This window comes from Phyllobates terribilis, unplaced genomic scaffold (assembly GCF_046119375.1).
Source record: "Phyllobates terribilis strain yellow unplaced genomic scaffold, ASM4611937v1 Scaffold_5__5_contigs__length_657084704, whole genome shotgun sequence".
Lineage (NCBI taxonomy): Eukaryota > Metazoa > Chordata > Amphibia > Anura > Dendrobatidae > Phyllobates > Phyllobates terribilis.
Window position 1 is genome coordinate 639,410,055 of NW_027362765.1, and position 24,882 is coordinate 639,434,936.

At 44.1% G+C, this 24,882-nt stretch overlaps 1 protein-coding gene across 3 annotated transcripts in view; it reads right to left on the bottom strand.

The window, feature by feature from the left end:
* Window positions 1–24,882, bottom strand: part of LOC141273817 (ornithine decarboxylase-like) — a 326,868-nt gene that overhangs the window by 241,601 nt on the left and 60,385 nt on the right. For all 3 annotated transcript variants that reach the window (XM_073686196.1, XM_073686197.1, XM_073686194.1), the window contains 3 exons: window positions 22,821–22,975; window positions 18,217–18,390; window positions 14,441–14,613 (listed from right to left, as the gene is read on the bottom strand). In XM_073686196.1, coding sequence (XP_073542297.1) covers window positions 14,441–14,613; window positions 18,217–18,390; window positions 22,821–22,883 — 410 coding nt within the window. In that variant the 5' untranslated portion in view covers window positions 22,884–22,975. The remainder of the gene's footprint in view (window positions 1–14,440; window positions 14,614–18,216; window positions 18,391–22,820; window positions 22,976–24,882) is intronic.

A 24,882-nucleotide genomic window follows, 5' to 3' on the forward strand; every position in this document is an offset into this window, starting at 1 on the left:
AAGTGGTGTCAGTGACTACCCACTTGGGTGTCTGTGCCCCGACCGTGAGTGTGCTGAATGTCTGCGGCCAGAAGAAGGTGCCAGGTGGTCACACGCATTCAGCAATGTAACTTTTTTTGCCAAAGTGCGCCCCCCTCGGGGAGGCAGGAGGTAGCGCCTAGGCGGGTGCCTACCCTGCCTACCCCTCTTCCCAGCCCTGTTTAGTGGGAATCTAAATTTTTATTCAATGAAAATAATCCATTGTTTGAATCTTTGGTCTAGTAACAGCCATTACATAAAAGATCGTGCCTGACTTTGAATGCTGCCTAAGTGATAGCCCATGCTGTTTAAAATGTAAGTAATCCATGCAGCACACTGAGAACTTTTTGGGATCTAATTCTGGACGTCACTGTTCAAACTAAATTTGTGTAAACTATGAAGTTTAGAAAAGAAACGACTGGGAATAATATACTGCACGCCAAATCCTGTCATCCGCTACATGTAATAAAAGGGGTCCCTGAAGGCAAACTTTTCCATGTTAAACGAAATGATAGCAATGTGTCAAGGGTGTATCAGGTTTGACAGACAGTCGTTCTGGATCCAGCTGTACAAGGTCAATGCGCTTGGTCTAGCAGACACCTTCTTGATCCTTTCATCATCCTTCCCTTTCTAGGACCCAGCGGTGATCTCCACCTTCTGCTGCTAATTAACACACCCTTGCTGGATCTTTAAATGACCTCAGTGTCTCCAGAGAATCGTCGGTGATAGAGTAAATTCCTCTGTTCAGGTCTGATGTGCTAACAGTTGGCTAGATTCATCTTGGAGTTCCATTAAAGCGCACCTGTCAGCAGGATTGTGCTTAGTAAACCACATACACTGTCAGGTGGGCGCCATTACACTGAGTAAAATGATACCTGTGTTGATGAAATCTATCCAGTGGTTCTTTTATAATCTTTATTTTCATTTCTGCCATTATGATATGCTCATGCTTCGGGGTGGGCTTTAGGGAGGGGCTGTATTTGGTGCTCTCATTATGTATTCCTATCTCTGCCTTCAGACAGGTCACTGTGTTTTCAGTGACCTGCCTACTATTTTAAATACTGCCTTTGTAATTTCTGTGGCAAAGTGAAAATTTACACCCCCCAAAATGGCCGCCGCGGCCCACGCATGCGCAGTAGCATCTTTCGGTTGCCCACCTGACAGTGTATGTGGTTTACTAAGCACAATCCTGCTGATAGATGCGCTTTAAGGATTGTAGTCGTGATCTGTCTGGTGTCTTCTCAAAGCTTAGTGTTTCCACTTGTCTGTTTCCCTTGTTTGTCTTTAGTTGCAGTGGGGCAGACTAGTGCTCACCCCTCCCTGTGTAAGAAGGAAGGCTTGCCTAAGGCCAGGTGCGGAGCTCCGGCGCCAGAACTGCCAGGGTCCTGCCCAGTGTGCCAGGGGACGGGATTAAGAGTGCACGGGGACTTCCTGGACAGTGCTGGGGGACAGAGGAGAGGGACAGAAGAGAGGAAGTCAGGTGTCTGGGCTTGCGCGAAAGAGACAGTTGGTTGTGGAGAGCAGACCGGTAGTTGGGGAGAAACGGTCAGACCGGCCGACAACGAGAGAGAGACGTGCTGCCCTGTCCTTGGTGAAATAGAGACGTGCTGACCTGTCTGCAGTGACGGATGAACGGGTGGCACAGCTTGCCACAAAAACAAAGGACGTGCGGTCTGTACTGGGCCTACAGAAAGTGATCGTTCAGTTACCTGCATCACCACAGTTTTCCAGACATCTGACGGTGACGTACGGGTGAGGACGCACCCGAGATTAGTGATCCTAACGCAGTTTGTTGCACACCGGAGGAGGTTGCTACGGCTCTTAAAGGAGTCGTGATCGCTGTCGTGTGGTCCAAGGACTGGGGGCCCAGTGGGTGAGACCCAAGACAGCCCACTGCCACCAGAAGACGGACACCGTCCCCTGGCACACTGGGCAGGACCCTGGCAGTTCCGGCGCCGGAGCTCCGCACCTGGCCCTAGGCAAGTCTTCCTTCTTACACCACTCCCTACCTAGGGCCCAGTTCTAGGGACAGCCAGGGCTTAGGTATCCTGCTCGGCGATTTGGTGAGGAACCTATCTAGGGACGATAGGGGAGTCAGGGTGTTGTTTGATCTTCCTAGGGGTCTCCACTCTCCCTTTCCTTAGTTGCTGGGCTTCCCCCCTTTTCTTGTCGTCATTCGCTGGGACCTTCCCATACCTAGCATGACACAATGCAAGTGAATATACAAAATTAAGAATGTGTGTCAGAGATTGTTAGAATGTCAATATCCAAAGCAGATGCTTTTAAGAGCTAAAAGCATTGTGGCATAGCGTTCCCACAGGGATTTGGTACTTATTTCCAAAAACCAAGAGAAAAAAATGCATTCTCAATTGGTGTTTTCTACAAAATACGGTCTGTAGTACAAAAATATATGTTCATAAATACCTACATATGTTATATTCTGATGACATATGCAGACAAATATTGGATTCTGGCATCAGATGTGTGGCTCGAAAGGCTACTCTAGAACAATTACTTTCACTGAGTCTTTTTAAGTATTAACCTCAAAACCTAGCGACCTGGTTACATTACCTGGGATGTTATACACACGTGGTCAAAATTGTTGGTACCCCTCGTTTAATGAAAGAAAAACCCACAATGGTCACAGAAATAACTTGAATCTGACAAAAGTAATAATAAATTAAAAATCTATGAAAATGAACAAATGAAAGTCAGACATTGCTTTTCAACCCTGCTTCCACAGAATTTTAAAATGAATGAATTTATGTAGAATGGAAGAACTTTCTGTAATGGAACCAACGATAAATTCAGAAGGGTTTGGAGTGGATGGATTCTGTTTCAGGATTCACATGATTTTCATACCCTGTTTTAATAGTTTCAACAGATTTATGTGATTGTGCTCATAATTAGCTACATGGGCATAAGGACCAGTGTTGAGCCACCCCCGTAGTGTTCGAGTTCGGTTCGTCGAACACCCGTGTGTTCGCCGAACTGTTCATCGAACTGTTCGTCGAACACCTTCGAACACCGTTAAAACCAATGGCAGGCAAACAAAAACACATAGAAACACATAGAAAACACCTTCAAAGGTGTCCAAAAGCTGACAAACTGCTCAGAAGACACAACTAACACATGGAAAAGTGACAAGTACATATAGTCATGCGAAAAGAAAAGAGGTGGAGGAGTAAAAGGAGGGGGAGACACAGATATAGGCATGTTATGCCCTTCTAAAATCCAAAAAGTGAGAAGCCGACACGTTCAGTCTGCTCCTGCCCGTGCCACCTCCGTGTCGCCGGGTTTGTGCCAGAGCCGCGGTGAACCCTGACGGCCAGCCCCCCTCTCCCAATACTGGTGCCTGTCCGCTGGTGGGTCGAGCGAGCCCCCCTGTGGTGGAGGCAGCTCTAAGCTTTTTAATTTAAATTGTCTCTCTAATTTGAATGAATACACTTTACATCCATTTACAAGGATCTATTGGAGGGCAAGTCTCATGCCAGCAGCCGCGTAATTCCTGCTCCAGTAGTGTCCACTAAAGCTGCTGCAGTTAAAAAGCTTTTATAAGGATCAAGCTCGGCTGTCCACCGCAAGGCATCCTACTGCCAGTCCCAGCCCCTATGCCTTGGGGTGCCTCCTGATGCTCTTCACTGAGTATCCCGTGGTCCCGAAGCATTTCCTTTGAAAAAATTAAGTGTCCAAACTACAGGTGGTGTAGCTTGCTTAACAGCCGGGATAATCCGCTGACTAGCAGACACTGCTACTAGGCACAAAGTATTTCCTGGGCTAGATGCAGTTAAAAATTTGTAATTAGATACTCTCGTTGGATGCTGAGAAAGCATTCCATAGAGTCTCCTGGCACGCCATATATGATTCTCTTAAAAAGCTTGGGGTAGGGGTCTAGGGGACCCTTTTATAGCCAAAATCATGGCCCTGTATCACAATACGTCACCTAGGCTGAAGATAAATGGAACTGTAGCACCCTGAGGGCTCGGTTGCTACAGAGGTATTGCACCTCACCCAGAGGTGTGATATCTCACTCTCAGGTAAGGCTGGAGTGTGGATCAGGACCCGACACCTGCATGCATTACACCACATTGCCGTGGGGCAGGGCGACCAATATGCCTCTGAGATGGGCACGACAGTCCCTGTCCCTGGCTGGAGTGGGGGGAGGGAACACTGAGGAAGGGGAACCCTGTAGTGCAGGAGCAGGGAGGAAGCAGTTCCTGGGTGCATTGAGAAGGGAGTATAAAAGGTGGGCACCATCTTAGTTCAGTGCAGAGAAGTCTGAGCAGAAGTGGCAGGGAGCAGGGGCTCTGCATGAGCTCTGCTCCGGAGGCGGGCCTAGTAACAGAGGCCCAGGCCTGGAAGAGGGAGAAGGAAGGAAGAGGAGCGGAGAAGGCTCCAGGAACGAGGAATGAAGGGATCCCAGGGGTGCGGACGGGCGAGTCGCCACCGCACGCCCGAATCCACCTGCGTGGAGGGGTCAGGCCAAAGGGGGAGACCGGTCCCCGAAACTAGTGGAGGCAGGAAACGACCCTCAGCTAGAAACCGGAGGCTGTGACATTTTATGTGGCGCAGCCCCTCGCTACACCCGCTAGGAAGGCACCACATAGGGTCAGGGAAACTGGCGCCAAGTTTACCAAGAGGAGGCCCGAGGCAGCCGGACAGAAGGGTTGGTAAGAAAGGCCAGACAAAGGACACACAAAGGGGGTCCTGTGAAGCGCTCCAAAGTTATCTGGGAGTTGTCTGAGCCCCTCACCTGGTGAGCACAGTACGACGTGGGCAGTCGTTACCTGCAGAAGTGGTCTGGATAATAAGAACTGTGAGTAAAGGCCCTGGACTGCATCACTGACTCCGTGTCGTTACTGCTGCTGCCCTGCACCATCACCCCCATCCTCCGCATACACTGCCCTGAGGCTATACTCCTCCCGTGGGGAGTTATGCTACGCTCTGCTGCACCCACAACACCAGCCTCAGCGGTCTGCCCTGCAGCGGCGGTTCACTCTGACCGCAATCCACGGGTGGCGTAGTCGGACATTTAAACATCAAAACCACATAAATAGTTCCGCCACTGGTTTGACCACCCTGAGCCACGGAACCGGGTCGCCGCCACGAAGACTACAACCACCAGCATCCACCAAAAAGGGTCCGGCTCCGGGTGTCCCAAGGCCCAGGGGGTGCATCAGAACATTTTCATCACCTTTCACAATCACCAATGGGACAAGGCAGGGATATCCTCTGTCCCCTCTCTTATACATCCTAGTGACGGAGCACCTGCTCTCATCAATTCGCCATAACCCCAATATTAGGTGGATTGAGGTGGGAGGCACCGAGTACAAGTGCTCTCTATTTGCTGATGATGTCCTAGTATATATCACTCAATCACATATATCCATCCATGCTGTTATGGCTGAAATAGATCACTTTGTTACATGGTCAAATTTTAAAATCAATGCAGCGAAGTCTGAGGCCCTCGATGTCTCCCTCCCCAAATCCATATAGGATTCCATCCAGTCCAACTTTCCCTTTGCCTGGCCCTCACAGGGTATCAAATACTTAGGAATTCCTATTCATAGAGACCTCTCCCATCTATGTTATCTTAATTTTGGGCCCTTTATTGAACAACTCCATACAGACCACGGTTGGCAAGTTAGAACTGTAAGATTCACTACGTGAACCACTGGTGTTTTGTGGAAAAGCACATGTACACTGTGTTCCAAATTATTATGCAAAAAGTGTTTAGGAGTGATAAGGGAAGAATTTGTTTGTTTGTCAGTTAAACTCATTGATGGTGATGTGTGTCAGGGCTCTTTATATCACTGTAAGCAATTGCAGACACCTGTGCTAATTAGTTTGGCAGGTGTGTCCAATGAAAGGCAAGACCACTTAAGAAGGCTGTCTCACATTATTAAGCAGCCTACATTTTCTGCCAAAATGGGAAAGAAAAAGGATGTGTCGGCTGCTGAGAAGCAACAAATTGTGGAGTGTTTAGGTCAAGGCATGACTACAATCAACATTGTGCGATGATCAGGATGAAGTGTCTTGGCAATCAAGAAGTATGTAGCTGATTCACAGTACACACGTGTGCGTGCTGATAAGGGCAAATTGAGGACTCTTTCCTACAGGCAATTACGTCAGGTTAAAAGAGCAGCGGCAAAAAAGCCTTGTCATAGCAGCAGACAAGTTTTTGAAGCTGCTGGTGCCTCCAACGTCCCCCGAACAACAAGATGCAGGGTCCTTCAGAGGTTTGCAGCTGTGCATACGCCATCCTGTCGACCTCCTCTATCCACTTCACACAAGCAGAAACAGCTCCAGTGGGCCAAACATTACATGAAGACTGATTTCAAAACTGTTTTGTTCACGGATGAGTGCCGTGCAGCGCTCGATGGTCCAGATGGATGGAGTGGAGGATGGCTGGTTGATGGACACCCCACGCAAACACGGCTACAGCGCCAACAAGGAGGAGGTGGAGTAATGTTTTGGGCTGGAATCATGGGGAGAGAGATTGTCGGCCCCTTTAGGATCCCTGAAGGCGCTAAAGATGAACTCCATAATGTATGTGGATTTTCTCAAACAGCACTTCCTGCCATGGTTCAAGAAGAAGAACCGTGTATTTCACAGCAAGATCATTTTTTTGCATGATAATGCACCATCTCATGCTGCACATAAAACATCTGCATCTCTGGCTGATATGGGCATAAAAGGGGACAAACTTATGGTGTGACCCCCATGCTCCCCTGACCTCTACCCCATTCAGAACCTCTGGAGCATCATCAAAAGGAGTGTCTATGATGGCGGGAGGCAGTTCACATCTAAGCAACACCTCTGGGAGGGTATTCTGTCCTCATGCAAAACAATTGAAGCAGAAACCATCCAAAACCTGACAAATTCAATGGACGAGAGAGTTCAGAAGCTCCTTTCGAACAAGGGGTCCTATGTGAAAATGTAACATCACCTAGAATAAAGTTTTGAGTTGAAAACTGTTTGATTTCAGTTTATAATAACCTGCTAATGCTTATAATTTCAAAAATGACCATTTTTTTGGTCTTTATTAAAATGAAAAGGTTGATCGAAAAGTTTGAGGGATCTAAGAGTGTGGCAACCCAGTAGTCATGATTACTTCGAATTCTGACAATATGATGTTGCAGGTAGTGCAGCAAGAAGGCACTTATGTGTCTTGCGCATCTCGGAGCCCCAAAATTATTTTCCGGGCTAGATGCAGCTAAAAATTATTATTAATTTTAAATCTGGTGGAGCTTAGTATAGATGGCCTAATAGGATCAGTGCTGCACACTGCTACAAAGCCCAAATTATTTTCCAGTCAAGATACAGATAAACATGATTAGTAATTTTAAATCTGGTGGACTTATTATAGATGGCCTAATAGAATCAGTGCTTCACACTGCTACAAAGCCCAAATTATTTTCCAGCCAAGATACAGATAAACATGATTAGTAATTTGAAAGCTTAAAAAGGTTGGTAGGGTGATTTTAACCAATCATCAAGCTTTTACTCTCCCCAGGATGACACAGGGGTAGAAAAGTCGTTTCGGATCCATGATTTGTTCATCTTTATGAACGTGAGTCTGTCTACATTATCAGTGGAGAGCCGCGTGCGCTTATCTGTCAGCACACCACCAGCAGCGCTGAACACACGTTCAGACAGAACGCTGGCTGCGGGGCATGACAAGATCTCCAAGGCGTAAGTGGCTAGCTCCGGCCATTTATCCAGATTGGAAGCCCAAAAAGAGCAAGGGTCCAGTGACACAGTCATGGCTTCAATGTTTACTTGGAGATACTCCTGTACCATCGTCTCTAGGCGTTGACTATGTGTCAGACTTCTTGTCTCCTGTGGCCTTGCAAAGGATGGGCTAAAAAAGTGGTGAAATGATTCCGCAAAATTGATGTTACCAGCAGATACTGTGGTTCTGTTACGGTTTGAGTGCTGAACACTTGACGGTCCCACGGTTGGCAAGTTGGAACTGTGAGATTCACTACGTGCACCACTGGTGTTTTGTGGAAAAGCACATGTAAGATTCTGCAACAGTCTCTGCTGATACTCCTGCATGCGTGCATCCCTTTCTATGGCAGGAATAATTTCTGCAAATTTACTTTTGTACCGGGGATCTAACAGTGTGGCAACCCAGTAGTCAGGATTATTTCTAATTCTCACAATTCGAGGGTCATGTTGCAGGTAGTGCAGCAAGAAGGCACTCATGTGTGTTGCGCATCCAGGAGCACCAAGTCCCTGTTGTGTTGGTGGCGAGGTAACAATCATGCTTCCTTCCTCTGTCCTCTCCCCCCAACCTCGCACAACAGAAATGTGATCAAGGTCTCCCTCATCTGATGAGTCTTCCAGCAGTTCGTCCTCCACTTCTTCCTGGGCTCCTGCACCTTCCTCACTAGTTTGGCTGCTACCATGCGCCCTGGTAAAACCATCTCCCCCACCCTCACATGCCTGCCGCCTTGGTGCTGCCGACCGTCTGGACCTTGCAGATGTTAGCCCTTCCGCATACAACTCCTCCTCCTCTACTTCCTCCACCTCCTCTTGTGCCACCACCTGACTCCGAATTCTGTTTAACATGTGCTCCAGCATGTAAATCACCGGAATAGTCATGCTGATAATGGCATCGTCAGCACTAAACATCTTCGTCGCCATTTCAAAACTGTGCAGAAGGGTGCATAGGTCCCTGATCTGAGACCACTCCTCCAGCATGATTTGCCCCACCTCTGGATCTCGTTGGCCCAGGCTATACGTCAGAACGTATTGCACCAGGGCTTGTCGGTGCTGCCACAGTCGCTGCAACATGTGCAGAGTTGAATTCCACCGGATAGGCACATCGCATTTTAGCCGGTGAAGTGGCAGGCCCAACGACTTCTGTAGAGATGTAAGTCGCTGAGCTGCGGGATGCGAACGGCGGAAGTGAGCACACAGCGACCGTGCCCTCTGCAGAAGGCCATCTAGTCTGGGATAGTGGGCTAAAAATTGCTGGACAACCAGGTTCAACACGTGAGCCATACAAGGCACGTGTGTGACATTGCCCCGGCGAAGGGCCGCACCCAGGTTTGCAGCATTGTCGCACACGGCCTTCCCTGGTTTCAGGTCCAGTGGAGACAACCATTCATGAAATTGGTTCTCCAGAGCTGACCACAACTCCTCAGCTGTGTGACTCACATTTCCCAGACATTTCAAAGTAAAAACCGCCTGATGACGTTGAGCCCTACTGCCAGCATAGTAAGGAGGTGTGCAGGATCCCTTCTGCGCAGTTAGAAAGCTTGTGGCATGACCAGACAGGCTTTGGGTGCAGGTGGAAGACCGAGAGGAGGTTGAGGAGGCAGAAGCAGTGGAGGAACTTTGACATAAAGAGGATTGACGCACAACTCGTGGGGACGGCAAGACTTGGACAGCAGCCCCTTGTCCTGCTGTCACCATAGTTACCCAGTGCCCAGTCAGCGACATGTAACGCCCCTGTCCATGCCTACTCGTCCAAGTGTCTGTGGTGAAATGCACCCTGTCACACACAGAGTTTCTCAAAGAAGCGGTGATGTTGTGTGCGACATGCTGGTGGAGCGCAGGCACACCTTTCTTTGAGAAGTAGTGCCGACTGGGCATCTGGTACTGGGGCACTGCGACGGACATAAGGTCTCGAAAATCCTCTGTGTCCACCAGGCAGAAAGGCAGCATTTCTGTAGCCAAGAGCTTGCAGATGGTGAAATTCAACCTCTTAGCTTTCTCATGGCTAGGAGGAAATGGTCTTTTACTTGTCCACATCTGAGGGACCGAGGGCTGGCTATTGTGCTTAGACGGGGTTGATAAGGGTGTCCCCGGCAAACTGCCGGTCTGTGAGGAAGATGCAGGCGGACATGTTAGGTTGCCTTGATCCAAAGGTGGTGCTATCGATGTCGGACAGCGCTCAACACCAGCTGGTGTTACCACCTCAAAAGAAAATGATGACCTGCCAATCACGCTGGCTGTTGCGGGTAAAGAGGTGGCAGGTCTGTGCCCCAAAACAGGTGTGACTGCTGTCCCCCCAGTCACAGAGGATGAAGAGGCCGCGGATGCACAAGATATGGCAGACGGTGGTTGGCCCAGCCGGCTAGGCCGCATTGTAGCACACTGAGCTTCCCACTGCAACTTATGCTTCATGTCCATGTGCCGGTTCATGCATGAAGTACTCAAACTATGTATTTTTTGGCCTCTACTTAGCTTTTGCTGACAAATGTTACAGATAACACGAGTTGGGTCATCTTTATCGATCTGAAAAAATGCCCAGGCTATGCAAGGCTTAGCACCCATGCGACCTGAAGAGCCATCACGACTTGTGGTGAGAGGCAGAGTTGTGTTTGAGGATGCAGTTGTTGACGTGCTTCCAGTACTACGTCTCTGTCCAGGAAGGCGCAACCTGACCTCGTCGTCACTAGCATCTTCCTCCACCTCCTCTGCTGACCTCATCTCTTGGCTGACTGTGGGTTGACAGTAAGTGGGATCTCCAACCTCATCATCATCACCCTGTGCGTTATCACACCCGTCGTCCTCAGAGCCAACCTGTTCCTGCCCTGACAAAAAACTAAAGTTGTCGCTCCAATCAGGTATTTGAGTCTCATCATCGTCTTCCTCATTGTCTCCACCAACAGGAGTTACAGTTTGGGAATGAGGGTCTACATTATGGTCAGAACCTTCTGCGTCTGGTCCTGGATCCGACTCATAAAGATTCTGGGCATCAGTGCAGATCATTTCCTCGTCTGGATTCACAGAAGCGCTGGAGTCGACCTCTGATTCCCAGGCTATAGTATGAGTAAACAGCTCTGCAGACTCAACCATCTGTTCTACCTCATACTCAGACGGGCAGCTGGAGATTTGGGAGCTGTGAGGAAGCAAGTGCGATTGGGGTGACACCTTTGAGGACTGGAGTATTTGTGATGTTGAAGTTGATGTGGAGGAGAGCCCACTTAAAGGAGCACTTGATATCCGTTGAAGCACCTGCTGTTTTTGTGCCTCATCTGGAATTTGTAGCGATTGGCGTGGCCGTAAGAAAGGAATCTTATCACATTGTGCGCTAAAAGAAGTAGACATTTTAGTTTGGCTGGAAGATGGTCTTTCTTCTGCAGATGTTACTGTTGCTTTAACACCTACCCCACGGACACAACCTTTTTTCCCCTTCCCAACACGCCTATTCCCCTTTCCACCAGCAGCAGGCCTTTTTCCACTCATTTTGGTGGTTAACTAATTCACAAATCTGGAGTTGTTTGCACAAAAAAACAATGGATGGGAACCGAGCAGAGCTGAGTGGCCAAACTGTGGTATTAGGCCAAAACTATTGGCTGGGTTAGATGCAGAAAAAAATTATATTCAATTTGCAACCTGATGGAGGTCAGTATAGATGGACTAATAGAACAAGTCCCACACACAGCTAGAAGCCCAAATATTTTTTCAGAGGTAGATGCAGAAAAAAATTGTATTCAGTTTGCAACCTGATGGAGGTCAGTATAGATGGACTAATAGAGAAAGTCCCACACACTGCTAGAAGCCCAAATATTTTTTCAGAGCTAGATGCAGAAAAAAATTATATTCAGTTTGCAACCTGATGGAGGTCAGTATAGATGGACTAATAGAACAAGTCCCACACACAGCTAGAAGCCCAAATATTTTTTCAGAGGTAGATGCAGAAAAAAATTATATTCAGTTTGCAACCTGATGGAGGTCTGTATAGATGGATTAATAGAACAAGTCCCACACACAGCTAGAAGCCCAAATATTTTTTCAGAGGTAGATGCAGAAAAAAATTATATTCAGTTTGCAACCTGATGGAGGTCTGTATAGATGGATTAATAGAACAAGTCCCACACACAGCTAGAAGCCCAATATTTTTTCAGAGGTAGATGCAGAAAAAAAATATATTCAGTTTGCAACCTGATGGAGGTCAGTATAGATGGACTAATAGAGAAAGTCCCACACACTGCTAGAAGGCCAAATATTTTTTCAGAGCTAGATGCAGATATAAATTATTTTTAATTTGCAACCTGATGGAGGTCAGTATAGATGGACTAATAGAACAAGTCCCACACACTGCTAGAAGGCCAAATATTTTTTCAGAGCTAGATGCAGAAAAAAATTATATTCAGTTTGCAACCTGATGGAGGTCAGTATAGATGGACTAATAGAACAAGTCCCACACACTGCTAGAAGCCCAAATATTTTTTCAGAGCTAGATGCAGAAAAAAATTCTATTCAATTTGCAACCTGATGGAGGTCAGTATAGATGGACTAATAGAATGATGCTATGCCCAAAAGATTTTACTTCACTAGGTGCAGTAAAAAAATTGGTATTGTATACACAGGTGGTATATCTTGCAACACAGATAGGCTACTCCACTGACTAACACACTCTGCAATAGGCCAAAAAGGATTAGCTTTGCTAGATTCAGCCAAATGCTGTGAAAAAAACTTGCACAGCACTGGCACAGACCTGACTGGCAACAACTGATAGGAACTGATGTAACCTAGTCCTGAAAAGGACTGCAATTACAATTAGTCTTTACTCCCAACCTATCTATTTAAGAGCACAGACCTGCTTGATAAAAGTCGTAGGAAATGCTGTAACCTAGTCCTTAAAAGGACTGCAATCACAACTATTCCCTACTCCCAAGCTATCTGTAGATTTGTGCGAAAATTGGCTTGAAATTAACAAGGTATAGCGCACACAGCAACAGCGGTGCCGTCTAACACGCAGCTGCAGCAGTGAGAAAATGGTGGCGACGGGGAAAATGGCTTGGTCTTATAGGGCAAGGACATGTGACATACACTGCCAATGACACATGCCCTTGCTTGTGTGAAAAAAAGCACTTCGCTCCGTGTGTGCGCTGCTGATAGGCTGACAGATTGCACCTCCCCACTGTAAATGCGGGAAAGAGAAAAAAAAATGGAGATCTTCATTATTCCTGCAGAGATCCATCCCCTGCCCCTCCCCCCGCCCCGCTGTACACTCAAACTGCGTATTAACATTAATTTTCATCATTACTGAGAAAAAATCCAGTTATGATTTTGGTGCACGAACAGTTATCGAACATAACCTCGAACAGCCGAATTTTTCTCAAATCGTTCGTGTTCGCCGAACGGCTCGAACACCGCCCAAAACAGCTCGAATTTGAGATTGGCGAACAGTTCGAGTCGAACAACGCTCATCTCTAATAAGGACCCCCCCCCATCCCTCATCCCTATGTCTTTTCTCTTTTCTCTCTCTTTTTCTTTCATCTCTTTATATGATTTCTTCAGACATAATATAGAAGTTACCTCAACATAAGAACTTCTTATTGGTGATTATTACATAAACAATATGATGTTCAAGGTATTACAATGTGAATTGATATTGAAAGAGGTGATCTCATTTGAACTGTGGACATTTTCTATATTGTTATGTTTTCTTCAAATTCAATATATTTTTTGATTTGCTACATGTATAATAATCAATAATTAATGTTTAATTAATGTTTAATAAAACAGATTGAATATAAAAATTCAATCTATAGAACGGGTCATCTAACCAATTTGAGGAGGAGATATGTGACGAAAACTGCTCATTCGGGAATCCTAAAGGATGTTTGTTCTAAAACCCTGTTGTCCATGTGGTCTAAACAGTAGACAGGATCTAATTTTACATTATTTACTTGGTTAGGTTTTTTTTTTGTCTTCTTGTTCTTTTCCTCTATATGGTCATTTGCACATATATCTGCATATTTATATACTTGCTTTTAAATTTAATTTTTTTGTACCTGAATAATTTTTTTGTGTATGTCTGTTTCATAGCTAAAAATGTGGTTTCAGGTATGATAAATCAAACCCGTTTGTATATAAGTGTTGTCTGACCAACCACCCATGATACGACTGAGGGACACAATTAGCTTGAAACGCGTAATCGGACAGTTCTCTTTTTGTCCTCCATGTTTATTATGGCTTACTGATATTTTAAGAAGATTTAAATAAACATCTTTAATATTATTCCATTCTGGACGCTGGCATTGTTTCTCTTTCTATATGAAAACGAAGATTTTAAAGGGGTTGTCCCCTTTCAGAAATGTTTTACTTCCTGGCTCAATTCATTGTTAAAATACAATTTGCACTTTAATTTCCCTCCTAGTTGTAACGCTGCATCTCCAGGGCTGGTTCAGTGATAATGTATAGGCTGCAGTGGTGACATCACACTAACAGTGCTGCAGCCAATCATGGAGCTCAGTGGTTCTCTTGATGTAGATGGCACTAGCCACTGAGTTCACTGATTCGCTGAAGTGCTGTCTTTCTGACATAATATCTGCAGCCAAACAACAGAGACTGGAGCACTGCTCAGTTCTTATAAGGAACTGAGACGGCAAGCAAAATTTATCTGAAAAAGGACGGCCTCCTTAATATTACATCTAGTTTGTTACCGACGTACTTAGCCGCTGGATGGTTCTCTGCCACTTTTAGCAGTTCACTTTCACAGTCAAAAGTCATTTTGTGCACTCCCTGCTGGGCTGCGTGACGAATGAATGATGGTTGCTTGCAAGTGTTGGCATAGACAATATCGTCTGCTGGCACTCCTAAACTCAATACCAGGTCAATCTCTGCCTGCAGAAAAAAGAAAGCGTCATTATAAATAAGACGCCAACAATAGCTGAAGATAACATTTTGTGAGTTATACAAAATTGAAGAGTCTTATTATGTCTCTAAATAACGAAACATAAGATAACCCTGACGAAGGCTATACCCTGAAATGCGCATTGGGACCTGGTGCCATTCCAACTGGAGGAGATGAATGCAGGTAAACCTATGTATATCATTTTCTAACTTGGTTACCCTCAGTCTTTGCTGTTATATGAGTCTGCAGCTCCATAATATACTTTTTTGTTTTTTAATCCCACTATAATAATTTAATAATTGGTACTGTGTACATGCTCTATTTACCTCACCCCCGCCTTTTATGTGTTTCCCCTAGTGTTTGCTCACTGTGTCTTAACTTTTAAATAATGTCTATCTGTATGTTTCTAATAAAGATTAATTATTTATGTGATCTATTTGTTTTGCTTTATTCTTTGTAAATAGACTTATGCTGAAAAAGTGGGAGAGTGTTGTGCAACAGTTAGCAATTGACCTGAAATCTCCTTTTCTGTTGGCACCATATTGTATGGGCTGAGACTCCGATTCCAGTAATGTACTGGGCTACTTGCTGCAGTTTTGATAAAATTATCTTTTTATTTGCAGGAGATTATCACTAGAGGACTAGTAAGCATGCTGCCATGTAGTCCTCTGTGTTCATGAACTATGTATAACCCTGCCTTGTCACTGATTGGCAGGTTTATGATTATGCAAGTATACATAGAAAGCTGATATATACAGTACAGACCAAAAGTTTGGACACACCTTCTCATTTAAAGATTTTTCTGTATTTTCTTGACTATGAAAATTGTACATTCACACTGAAGGCATCAAAACTATGAATTAACACATGTGGAATTATATACTTAACAAAAAAGTGTGAAACAACTGAAAATATGTCTTATATTCTAGGTTCTTCAAAGTAGCCACCTTTTGCTTTGATGACTGCTTTGCACACTCTTGGCATTCTCTTGATGAGCTTCAAGAGGTAGTCACCGGAAATGGTTTTCACTTCACAGGTGTGCCCTGTCAGGTTTAATAAGTGGGATTTCTTGCCTTATAAATGGGGTTGGGACCATCAGTTGTGTTGTGCAGAAGTCAGGTGGATACACAGCTGTCCTACTGAATAGACTGTTAGAATTTGTATTATGGCAAGAAAAAAGCAGCTAAGTAAAGAAAAACGAGTGGCAATCATTACTTTAAGAAATGAAGGTCAGTCAGTGCGAAAAATTGGGAAAACTTTGAAAGTGTCCCCAAGTGCAGTTGCAAAAACCATCAAGCGCTACAAAGAAACTGGCTCACATGAGGACCGCCCCAGAAAAGGAAGACCAAGAGTCATCTCTGCTTCTGAGGATAAGCTTATCCGAGTCACCAGCCTCAGAAATCGCAGGTTAACAGCAGCTCAAATTAGAGACCAGGTCAATGCCACCCAGAGTTCTAGCAGCAGACACATCTCTTCAACCACTGTTAAGAGGAGACTTTGTGCAGCAGGCCTTCATGGTAAAATAGCTGCTAGGAAACCACTGCTAAGAACAGGCAACAAGCAGAAGAGACTTGTTTAGGCTAAAGAACATAAGGAATGGACATTAGACCAGTGGAAATCTGTGCTTTGGTCTGATGAGTCCAAATTTGAGATCTTTGGTTCCAACCACCGTGTCTTTGTGCGACGCAGAAAAGGTGAACGGATGGACTCTACATGCCTGGTTCCCACCGTGAAGCATGGAGGAGGAGGTGTGATGGTGTGGGGGTGCTTTTCTGGTGACACTGTTGGGGATTTATTCAAAATTGAAGGCATACTGAACCAGCATGGCTACCACAGCATCTTGCAGCGGCATGCTATTCCATCCGGTTTGTGTTTAGTTGGACCATCATTATTTTTCAACAGGACAATGACCCCAAACACACCTCCAGGCTCTGTAAGGGCTATTTGACCAAGAGCGAGAGTGATGGGGTGCTACGCCAGATGACCTGGCCTCCACAGTCACCAGACCTGAACCCAATCGAGATGGTTTGGGGTGAGCTGGACCGCAGAGTGAAGGCAAAAGGGCCAACAAGTGCTAAGCATCTCTGGGAACTCCTTCAAGATTGTTGGAAGACCATTTCCGGTGACTACCTCTTGAAGCTCATCAAGAGAATGCCAAGAGTGTGCAAAGCAGTCATCAAAGCAAAAGGTGGCTACTTTGAAGAATCTAGAATATAAGACATATTTTCAGTTCTTTCACACTTTTTTGTTAAGTATATAATTCCACATGTGTTAATTCATAGTTTTGATGCCTTCAGTGTGAATGTACAATTTTCATAGTCAAGAAAATACATAAAAATCTTTAAATGAGAATGTGTGTCCAAACTTTTGGTCTGTACTGTATATACACATGCTCTATGGTCACCATCTTGGTCCCATCAATATCTTCCCAAATATAGCACTATCATTATATCAGATATATATAGAGATATCTATCTATCTAGATAGATACCGTATTTTTCAGACTATAAGACACACTGGACCATAAGACGCACCCCAAATTTTTGGGGAATTTTTTTTTTTTTATAAGATGGGTGTTCGTCTTATAGTCTGAATAGGTATCTTACCTGGGGGGGCGGTGGAGCGGGGGTCACAGGAGGCAGAGTCCTTCAGGAAGCCGGGCCTGGTGCTGGTGGCCTGGGGCTGGCGCTTGGGGTTGGGGTCCTGGGTGCCTGGCACTGGTGGCCTGGGGCTGGGGGCCTGGTGGCTGGCTCTGAGGGCCTGGCACTGGTGGGCAGGTGGCCTGGCACTGGTGGCTGGCGCTTGGGGCCTGGGTGCCTGGTGCTGGTGGCCTGGTGGCTGACGCTGGGAGCTTGGGGCCTGGATGCCTGGCACTGGTGGGCTGGGGGCCTGGGGCTGAGGCCTGGTACCAGAGACGGTGTCTTGCTAGGGTGGCAGAGCGGCGTGAGCGGATTCCGGTGCGCGCGGCCATCTTACTGAAGCTGTGATCTACAGGAAAATGGCTGACGGCGTGGCAGAGCGCATGTGCTGGCTCCAATGGCCATTTTCTTGTAGATCACAGCTTCAGAAAGATGGCCGCGCGCACCGGAAGCTGCTCACAGCAAGACACCGGCCCCGGGACCCGGCAAGGCCCCAGCCCCCAGGCAGATACCAACCCGCTTCACCTCCTTCTCTTCTGCTGCCAACTCTTGCTGTTGCTGCCGCCGCCGCCACCTTCCTGATGGCCCTGCAATCCTACTCCACCACCACCGGTAAGTTACTTTCGAACCATAAGACACCCCCCCAATTTCCTCCCAAATTTGGGGGGGGGGGAGTGCGTCTTATGGTCCGAAAAATACGGTAGATAGACAGATATCTATATATATAAATATATATATATATATATATATATATATATAAAATATAATGATAGTGCTATATTTGGGAAGATATTGATGGGACCAAGATGGTGACCATAGAGCATGTACTTGTGCCATCTACAAGTCTCTATCAGTGAGTTTCATGTATGCCTACCGTCCCTGGTGTAATGCAGTTGGTCTACAGGTCATCTTAAAAATGGTCCACTTACAGCCAAGAATCATGAAATTGATTACCTTGCTTGCACAGTCAAATCCAGTACCCAAGATGGCGAGAACCTGAAGAACCTGTTTACTGTTGTTGCACTTCACAGCATAGAAAGGCTTTACTCGGGGCAAATCCCTGTGAAAATAACAGTATTTGTCCACCACATCACTTAGGTCCGCAACATAGAAGGCATCCTGGTTATCCTGTTTTCATAAGATAAATAACAAGCCAAATCAGTAATGGTTCATAAATACAAAACAAATAACTTTCTGCGATTTAATGATTTAATCCGTTAGTGACAATTTTGGTCTTTGTGACCAAGCACCATTTTTCAAATCTGACAAGTGTTACGATATGTGGCAGTAACTTTGGAATTATTGACACATTGTGCTTTATGTTAATGGTAAACTTAGGTCAATATGATTAGAGTTTATATCTGAAATTTTATGAAAATTTTAAAACATTTGCAATTTTCAAAGTTTGAATTTTTATGTCTTTAAAACAGATAGTTATACCAAACAAACAAGATAATAAATAACATTTCCCATGTAACTACATTACATCAGCAATGCAGCAATTTTCAAACATTCTTTAATTGTCTTAGAATGTTAAAAGACTTAAAAGTTTGGCAACAATTTTAATTTTATTTTAAGGTAATTTACAAAACAGATTATTTACTGACCTTTCAGTTTTGAAGTAACTTTATAAATTGGAAGACTTCCAGAAGTGATATTATTTTAAAAACTGTACCACTCAAAGTATTCAAAACTGCTGTCAGGAAGTTAGTTAACTCTTCAGGGGCTTCATTGGAAGTAAAGTGGAATGACTGGAATAAAAAATTACCCTTTTCCCACTAAAATGATGCTTTAGTGCCACATTTTTCATTTCACAAGTGGTAATACGAGAAAATGGACCGCACACTTTGTTATACACTCTTTCCCGATTGTAATGATATTCCATACAGAGGGCGTAACGATTGCGGTCGCAGAGGGTGCAGGACGGGGGTCCGTCTACACCAATGTCACCTGGCTGTTAGCCTTCTGATGCATAGTCAAGCGAAATGTACCGCATGCGGAGACCCGCCGTTTCCCTGCACTGCAATACAAGCCACCGACTTGCAGGCTGGCAGCTGATATCAGCTTGCTAATGACAAGCAGTGCATGGCAGTGATGTCATGTGTTCGCCATGCCGGCATGCCGAAGTCATCTGCTAGCTCCTGTGCCAGCTACAGACGACGCGCAGCCTGGAAGTAGATGAAGATGAGTTGAAATGTGCTGGAGAAGAACAGAAGAGGCCCAGGATGTGTGCATTATACCAGAATGGAGGACATTATACCAGGATGGGGGACATTATACTAGGATGGGGGACATTATACTAGGATGGGGACATTATACCAGAATGGGGGACATTATACCAGGATGGGGGACATTATACCTGAATGGAGACATTATACAACATTATACCATAATGGGGACATTATACCAGAATGGGGACATTATACAAAAATGAAGACAATATACCAGGATGGGGATGACATATGACATTATACCAGGATGGGGGACATTATACCAGAATGGGGACACTATACTAGGATGGGAACATTAAATCAAAATTGGGACCGTTATATTAGGATGGGGGACATTATACCAGAATGGGGACATTTTACCAGGGCGGGGGGCATTATACCAGATTAGGGACGTTATACCAAAATGGGGACAACATACCACAATGGGGATGACATACGACATTATATCAGGATAGGGGACATTATACCATGATAGGGGACATTATATCAAGAAGGGTCCCAGGATGGGAACATTATTACTAGAAGAGGCCCAGGATAAAGAAAATTATTACATGGGGGTGAACACGTATGTCTTAATAGCATCTAGAACTCTATAAGGGCTCATACATCTGACTAATATGCAGATGGTGGCCCAGGTCCAAATTTTCTACTGGGGCCCATTCTAGTTATACCACTGATTCCATACGTGGTCAGAAATAACTGTTTAGACACACAGCATGGCTCAGAAGGCAAGGAGCACCATTTGATTTTGGGGGCATAAATGTAGCTGGAAAAGTGTTGCACTTGCTGAGTCCATGAGATGCCAAAACAACAGAAATCCTCCACAAAGGATCCCATTTTAGAGGGTAGACTTTTTATGAATTCATCTAGGAGTGCAGTTAGCAGAATTTAATAAAACAGGACTGTGAAAACCAGAAAAATTTGTTTTACAGTAATGTGTTGCTTTAGCCTGAAATGTTTTCATTTTCTGATGGATTAATATGAGAAAATGGACTCCATAGTTTGTTACTCAGTTTTTGTGCTTATGTGTTCAGAAACTACTGTTTGGGCACATGGCAGGGCTTGGAAGAGAAGAAGCGCTTTTTGTTTTTTGGTGCACAAATTTGGATGGAATAGTTTGGGGACTCCATGTCACATTTGGAGAGCACCTTAGATGCTAAAACAGCAGAAATCCCCATAAGTAACCTTATTTGAAAACCAAACCCCTTAAAGAGAACCTGACAGCATATTCATGCTGCCCAAGCTACGCTCAGTATGATTCAGAGTCTGTCTTCTTCATTTCAGGTGCGTATGTTGCACTCTGAAATGCTGTAGCCTTTCAGAGAAATCATGCATTTGAAAGCCTCTAAGGGCCCTGGGGTCTTTTCCACGATCCTCTCCCTTGGAAGAGGTAATCAGTTTAAATTTTTTTAAAAATCCAGTAAAAGGTCATCCTTATGGAATTCATCTTTTTTTTCAATAAGTTTGCATTTGTTTTTCTCAAATTAAAACATTTGTAACTTTTTATAACAAAGACACAATTATACAATCGATAGTTGCCTTAGAATCAGGATTATTAGGTATATTATAACCAGAAATATATGTAATGGGAGATTAAATAAAACAATGAGGAGAGAGGGAAGGAATAAGGAAAGGGGGCACAGAGATATATTGTCCTGGTGTACACACCATAAATACTATTCTTTATGTAACTTAGGTTACGGAATTATGGTATAATGAACATATTGAACGCACTGGTGTTTCATAGAATTTTATAGCATTGAGTCATGAAGCAATTATATATATTATTTTTTCCACTAAACCATTGTTTTATCCCTAGATTTTTTTCATTTTCACAAGGAGTAATAGGAGAAAATGACCCCACTATTTGTTATGCAATTTCTCACAAACATGGGCAAAATACAGGGCTCAAAGAGAAGGAGTTTGGTTATTGGATGCAGATTTTACTTGACTGATTTGAATAGGTGGCGGATGTGCAGTACATGGCCATGGCCATTGCACAGTAGATGGAGCTGTGCTGTGCAGCTCCGTAACTGGTTAGTTTCGGCTGCCGCGAACACTGAGAACAGCTGTTTGGTAGGAAGGCAGGACGTCCCACCCCCACCGATCAGACGTTGATGACCTATCCTAAGGATAGGCCATCAATGTTAAAGTAGTGGACAACCTGTAATATTTTATGATCACTTTTAAGAATAAGTTCACATTTTTCCTGTGCTCTATGTTGAGCACTTACATTGGAGCTTCCGTCTAAATTCCCCAAAAAAACAAGATTTTGATGAAACCCCTGCTGGAACCATTCATTATAATGAATCAAGTCACTCCGTCTCTCCTCTTCTGGCGGAATCGCATCTTTTTAGGCATGCACAAAATCGTGGTTTGCCACACTTTTGAGCACCCCTAAAAAGACAGATACAGCAAGAAAATCACAAGAAAATAGGCCATATGGAGTCCTAAGTGACTCCACTTCATGCATCATAGTAAATGGATCGCTATGTGGTAAAAGCCAAATTTATTTTTCTTGTCACTACAATTACAGTGACAGCAGATTTATATAGTTTTTTACCTTTTGCTACTTTTGCACACTAAAAACTATTTTTTACAAAAAAAAAAAATAATGTCATCAGTATGACTTTTTTTGCTGCCAGAGCTGTGTGGGAGCTTTTCTGTTGCAAAATGAGTTGACATTTTCAGTGATCGCATTTTACATTTTCTTTTTAAATGCAACTGTTTTGATTACTTTTTATACCATTTTTTTGTGTAGTACTATGATAAAAAACAGCATTTCATAGTATTCATTTACTTTTTTAACAATATTCACTGTATAAGCTAAGTACCACTTATTTGTGTATTTTTTGTTTATATTTGTTTTTTTTTATAAAACTCGTGTTTCTATGGCGAAATATTTTCCGTGATTTTTTCATGCTTTTTTTTTAAACAATTTTACAAATTTTATAAACTTTTTTTTTTTACTTTTTTCCTAGGCTACGAACATTTTAAGTTCTGTTTGCTGGTTTAATGCACTACAATACTTACATATTACAGGGCACTAGACTTGTCAGTTTTAACAGGTCACTGTACCATAATTTGGCTTTGGGTTGACATAGCAACCATCAACACCCTGCAATAACGTTGCGGGGGTGACAGTGAGGTGAAAAAGAGAGCACCCTCCCTCTGATAACCAGGAAGCGAGGGTTAAATGACAATGGCCAATGCAGCAGGGTGTCTCTTATGTATTGTCATCTTGTAGTATAATTTTATTTTGGACTTAAACATTCAGAAAAATGGAGTCTACGTGGGATAGTTGGGAAAAATATGGCTATAACTTACCTGTACAAAACTACTTTTTATTTTATTCTTGATGAACTCCCAGACAGACATATCTTCATCCATAACAGTCACACTACTGAGTTCATTAGTTGCACCGTTCCAAGTAATATCCCCTTGTACATCATTCTTCCCATCTAGAAGGTTCTCTTTGAATGCTTCATGAAAAATAAGGACATATTATGCAGGTGATATACAAAGATCTAATCCACAGTCTTGTGGCAAAAGTCATTTAATAGAGACATTAAAAAATAATCAAGAAAGTATTAAGCAATCTTTACTTTTATAATTGTTCTTTAAATATGATATTTAAGGGGTCGCAACATTAATCTTTTACCAGGTGCATAGAGGTTACCCGTCATGCCATTTTGTGCAACCCCCAACCTTCTGTATACAGTAGTTTCCATCTCAGAGGGAAGAAGAGTAGCACATTGCTGAGGAGCAGGGATTAACAAGCACATATGGGGTACTGTTTACCCATATCTGGCTTCTCCATACCTCAAGAGACTAGGGATTCTTCTCCCTTGCTTAACTCCTTCACCCTGAAGCGTGTATTCACCTTCCTGACCAGGCCAAGTTTCTTAATTCTGATCAGTGTCACTTTATGAGGTAATAACTAGAGATGAGCGGTGTTCGACTAGAACTGTTCGCCAATCTCAAATTCGAGCTGTTTTGGGCGGTGTTCGAGTTGTTCGACGAACCCGAACGATTTGCAAAAAATTCGGCTGTTCGAGGTTATGTTCGATAACTGTTCGTGCACCAAAAGCGTGTCCTGCATGTCTGGCGCTATTTAGAGCACCAATCATGCAGGGATTGTCTGCCACTCACTGTAATGCCACAGCCATGGTGGTTGTGGCATTACAGTGATTGCCCAAATCGATGGGAACAGTGCCAACAGTGAAACATGAAAAGCCGGCAATTCAGCAGCGGCATACACCTGTACCCGACAATTTAGAACCGAAAGAATAGAGCTTCACACATAGATTAGATAGATATAAACATGTCAGCCACATATATACGAAGTACAGTGAAAGTGCTGCTTACTGTACTTGTCATTTAGCGTAAAGGATTTATCAAAAAAAATAATAGTGTTTTCATGCACCGTCTCTTTAAAAAAGCCGGCCGGCAATTCAGCAGCGGTACCCGACAATTTATAACAGACAGAATAGAGCTTCACACATAGATTAGATAGATAGAAACATGTCAGCCACATATATACGAAGTACAGTGACAGTGTTGCTTACTGTACTTGTCATTTAGCGTAAAGGATTTATCAAAAAAAATAATAGTGTTTTCATGCACCGTCTCTTTAAAAAAGCCGGCCGGCAATTCAGCAGCGGTACCCGACAATTTATAACAGACAGAATAGAGCTTCACACATAGATTAGATACATAGAAACATGTCAGTCACATATATATGAAGTACAGTGATAGTGTTGGTTACTGTACTTGTCATTTAGTATTAAAATAAAGGATTTATTATTAAAAAAATTGGCGTGGGGTTCCCCTTAATTTTAGGCTCTAGCGGAGGTTAAGCAGACGGCTGGGGCAGATGTTTGAAGCCTGGGAAGGGGGTAATACCCACGGAGCTTCCCAGGCTACTAATATCAGCCCCCAGCTGAATACATAGCCTTTACTAGCTATTAAAATGGGGGACACCCCAAAAAAAATGACGTGGGGTCCCCCCTAATTTAATAGCTAGCAAAGGCTAGGCAGACAGCTGGGGGCTGATATTAATAGCCCAGGAAGGGAGCCATGAATATTGGCCCCCTCCCAGGCTAGAAACACCAGCCGTCAGCCGCCCCAGAAATGGCGCATTCATAGGATGCGCCAATTCTGGCACTTAGCCTCGCTCTTCCACGCTGCCCTGGTGCGGTGGCAGGGGGTAATAGGGTTGGGGTTGATGTCAGCTTATAATGCCAGCTGACATCAAGCCCAGGTTAGTAATGGAGAGGCGTCTATAAGACACCCCCATTACTAACCCCATAGTCAAAGTTAAAAAAAACACAAACACCCAGAATAAAGTCCTTTAATTGAAATAAAGACACAATCCTTTATTGTTCTA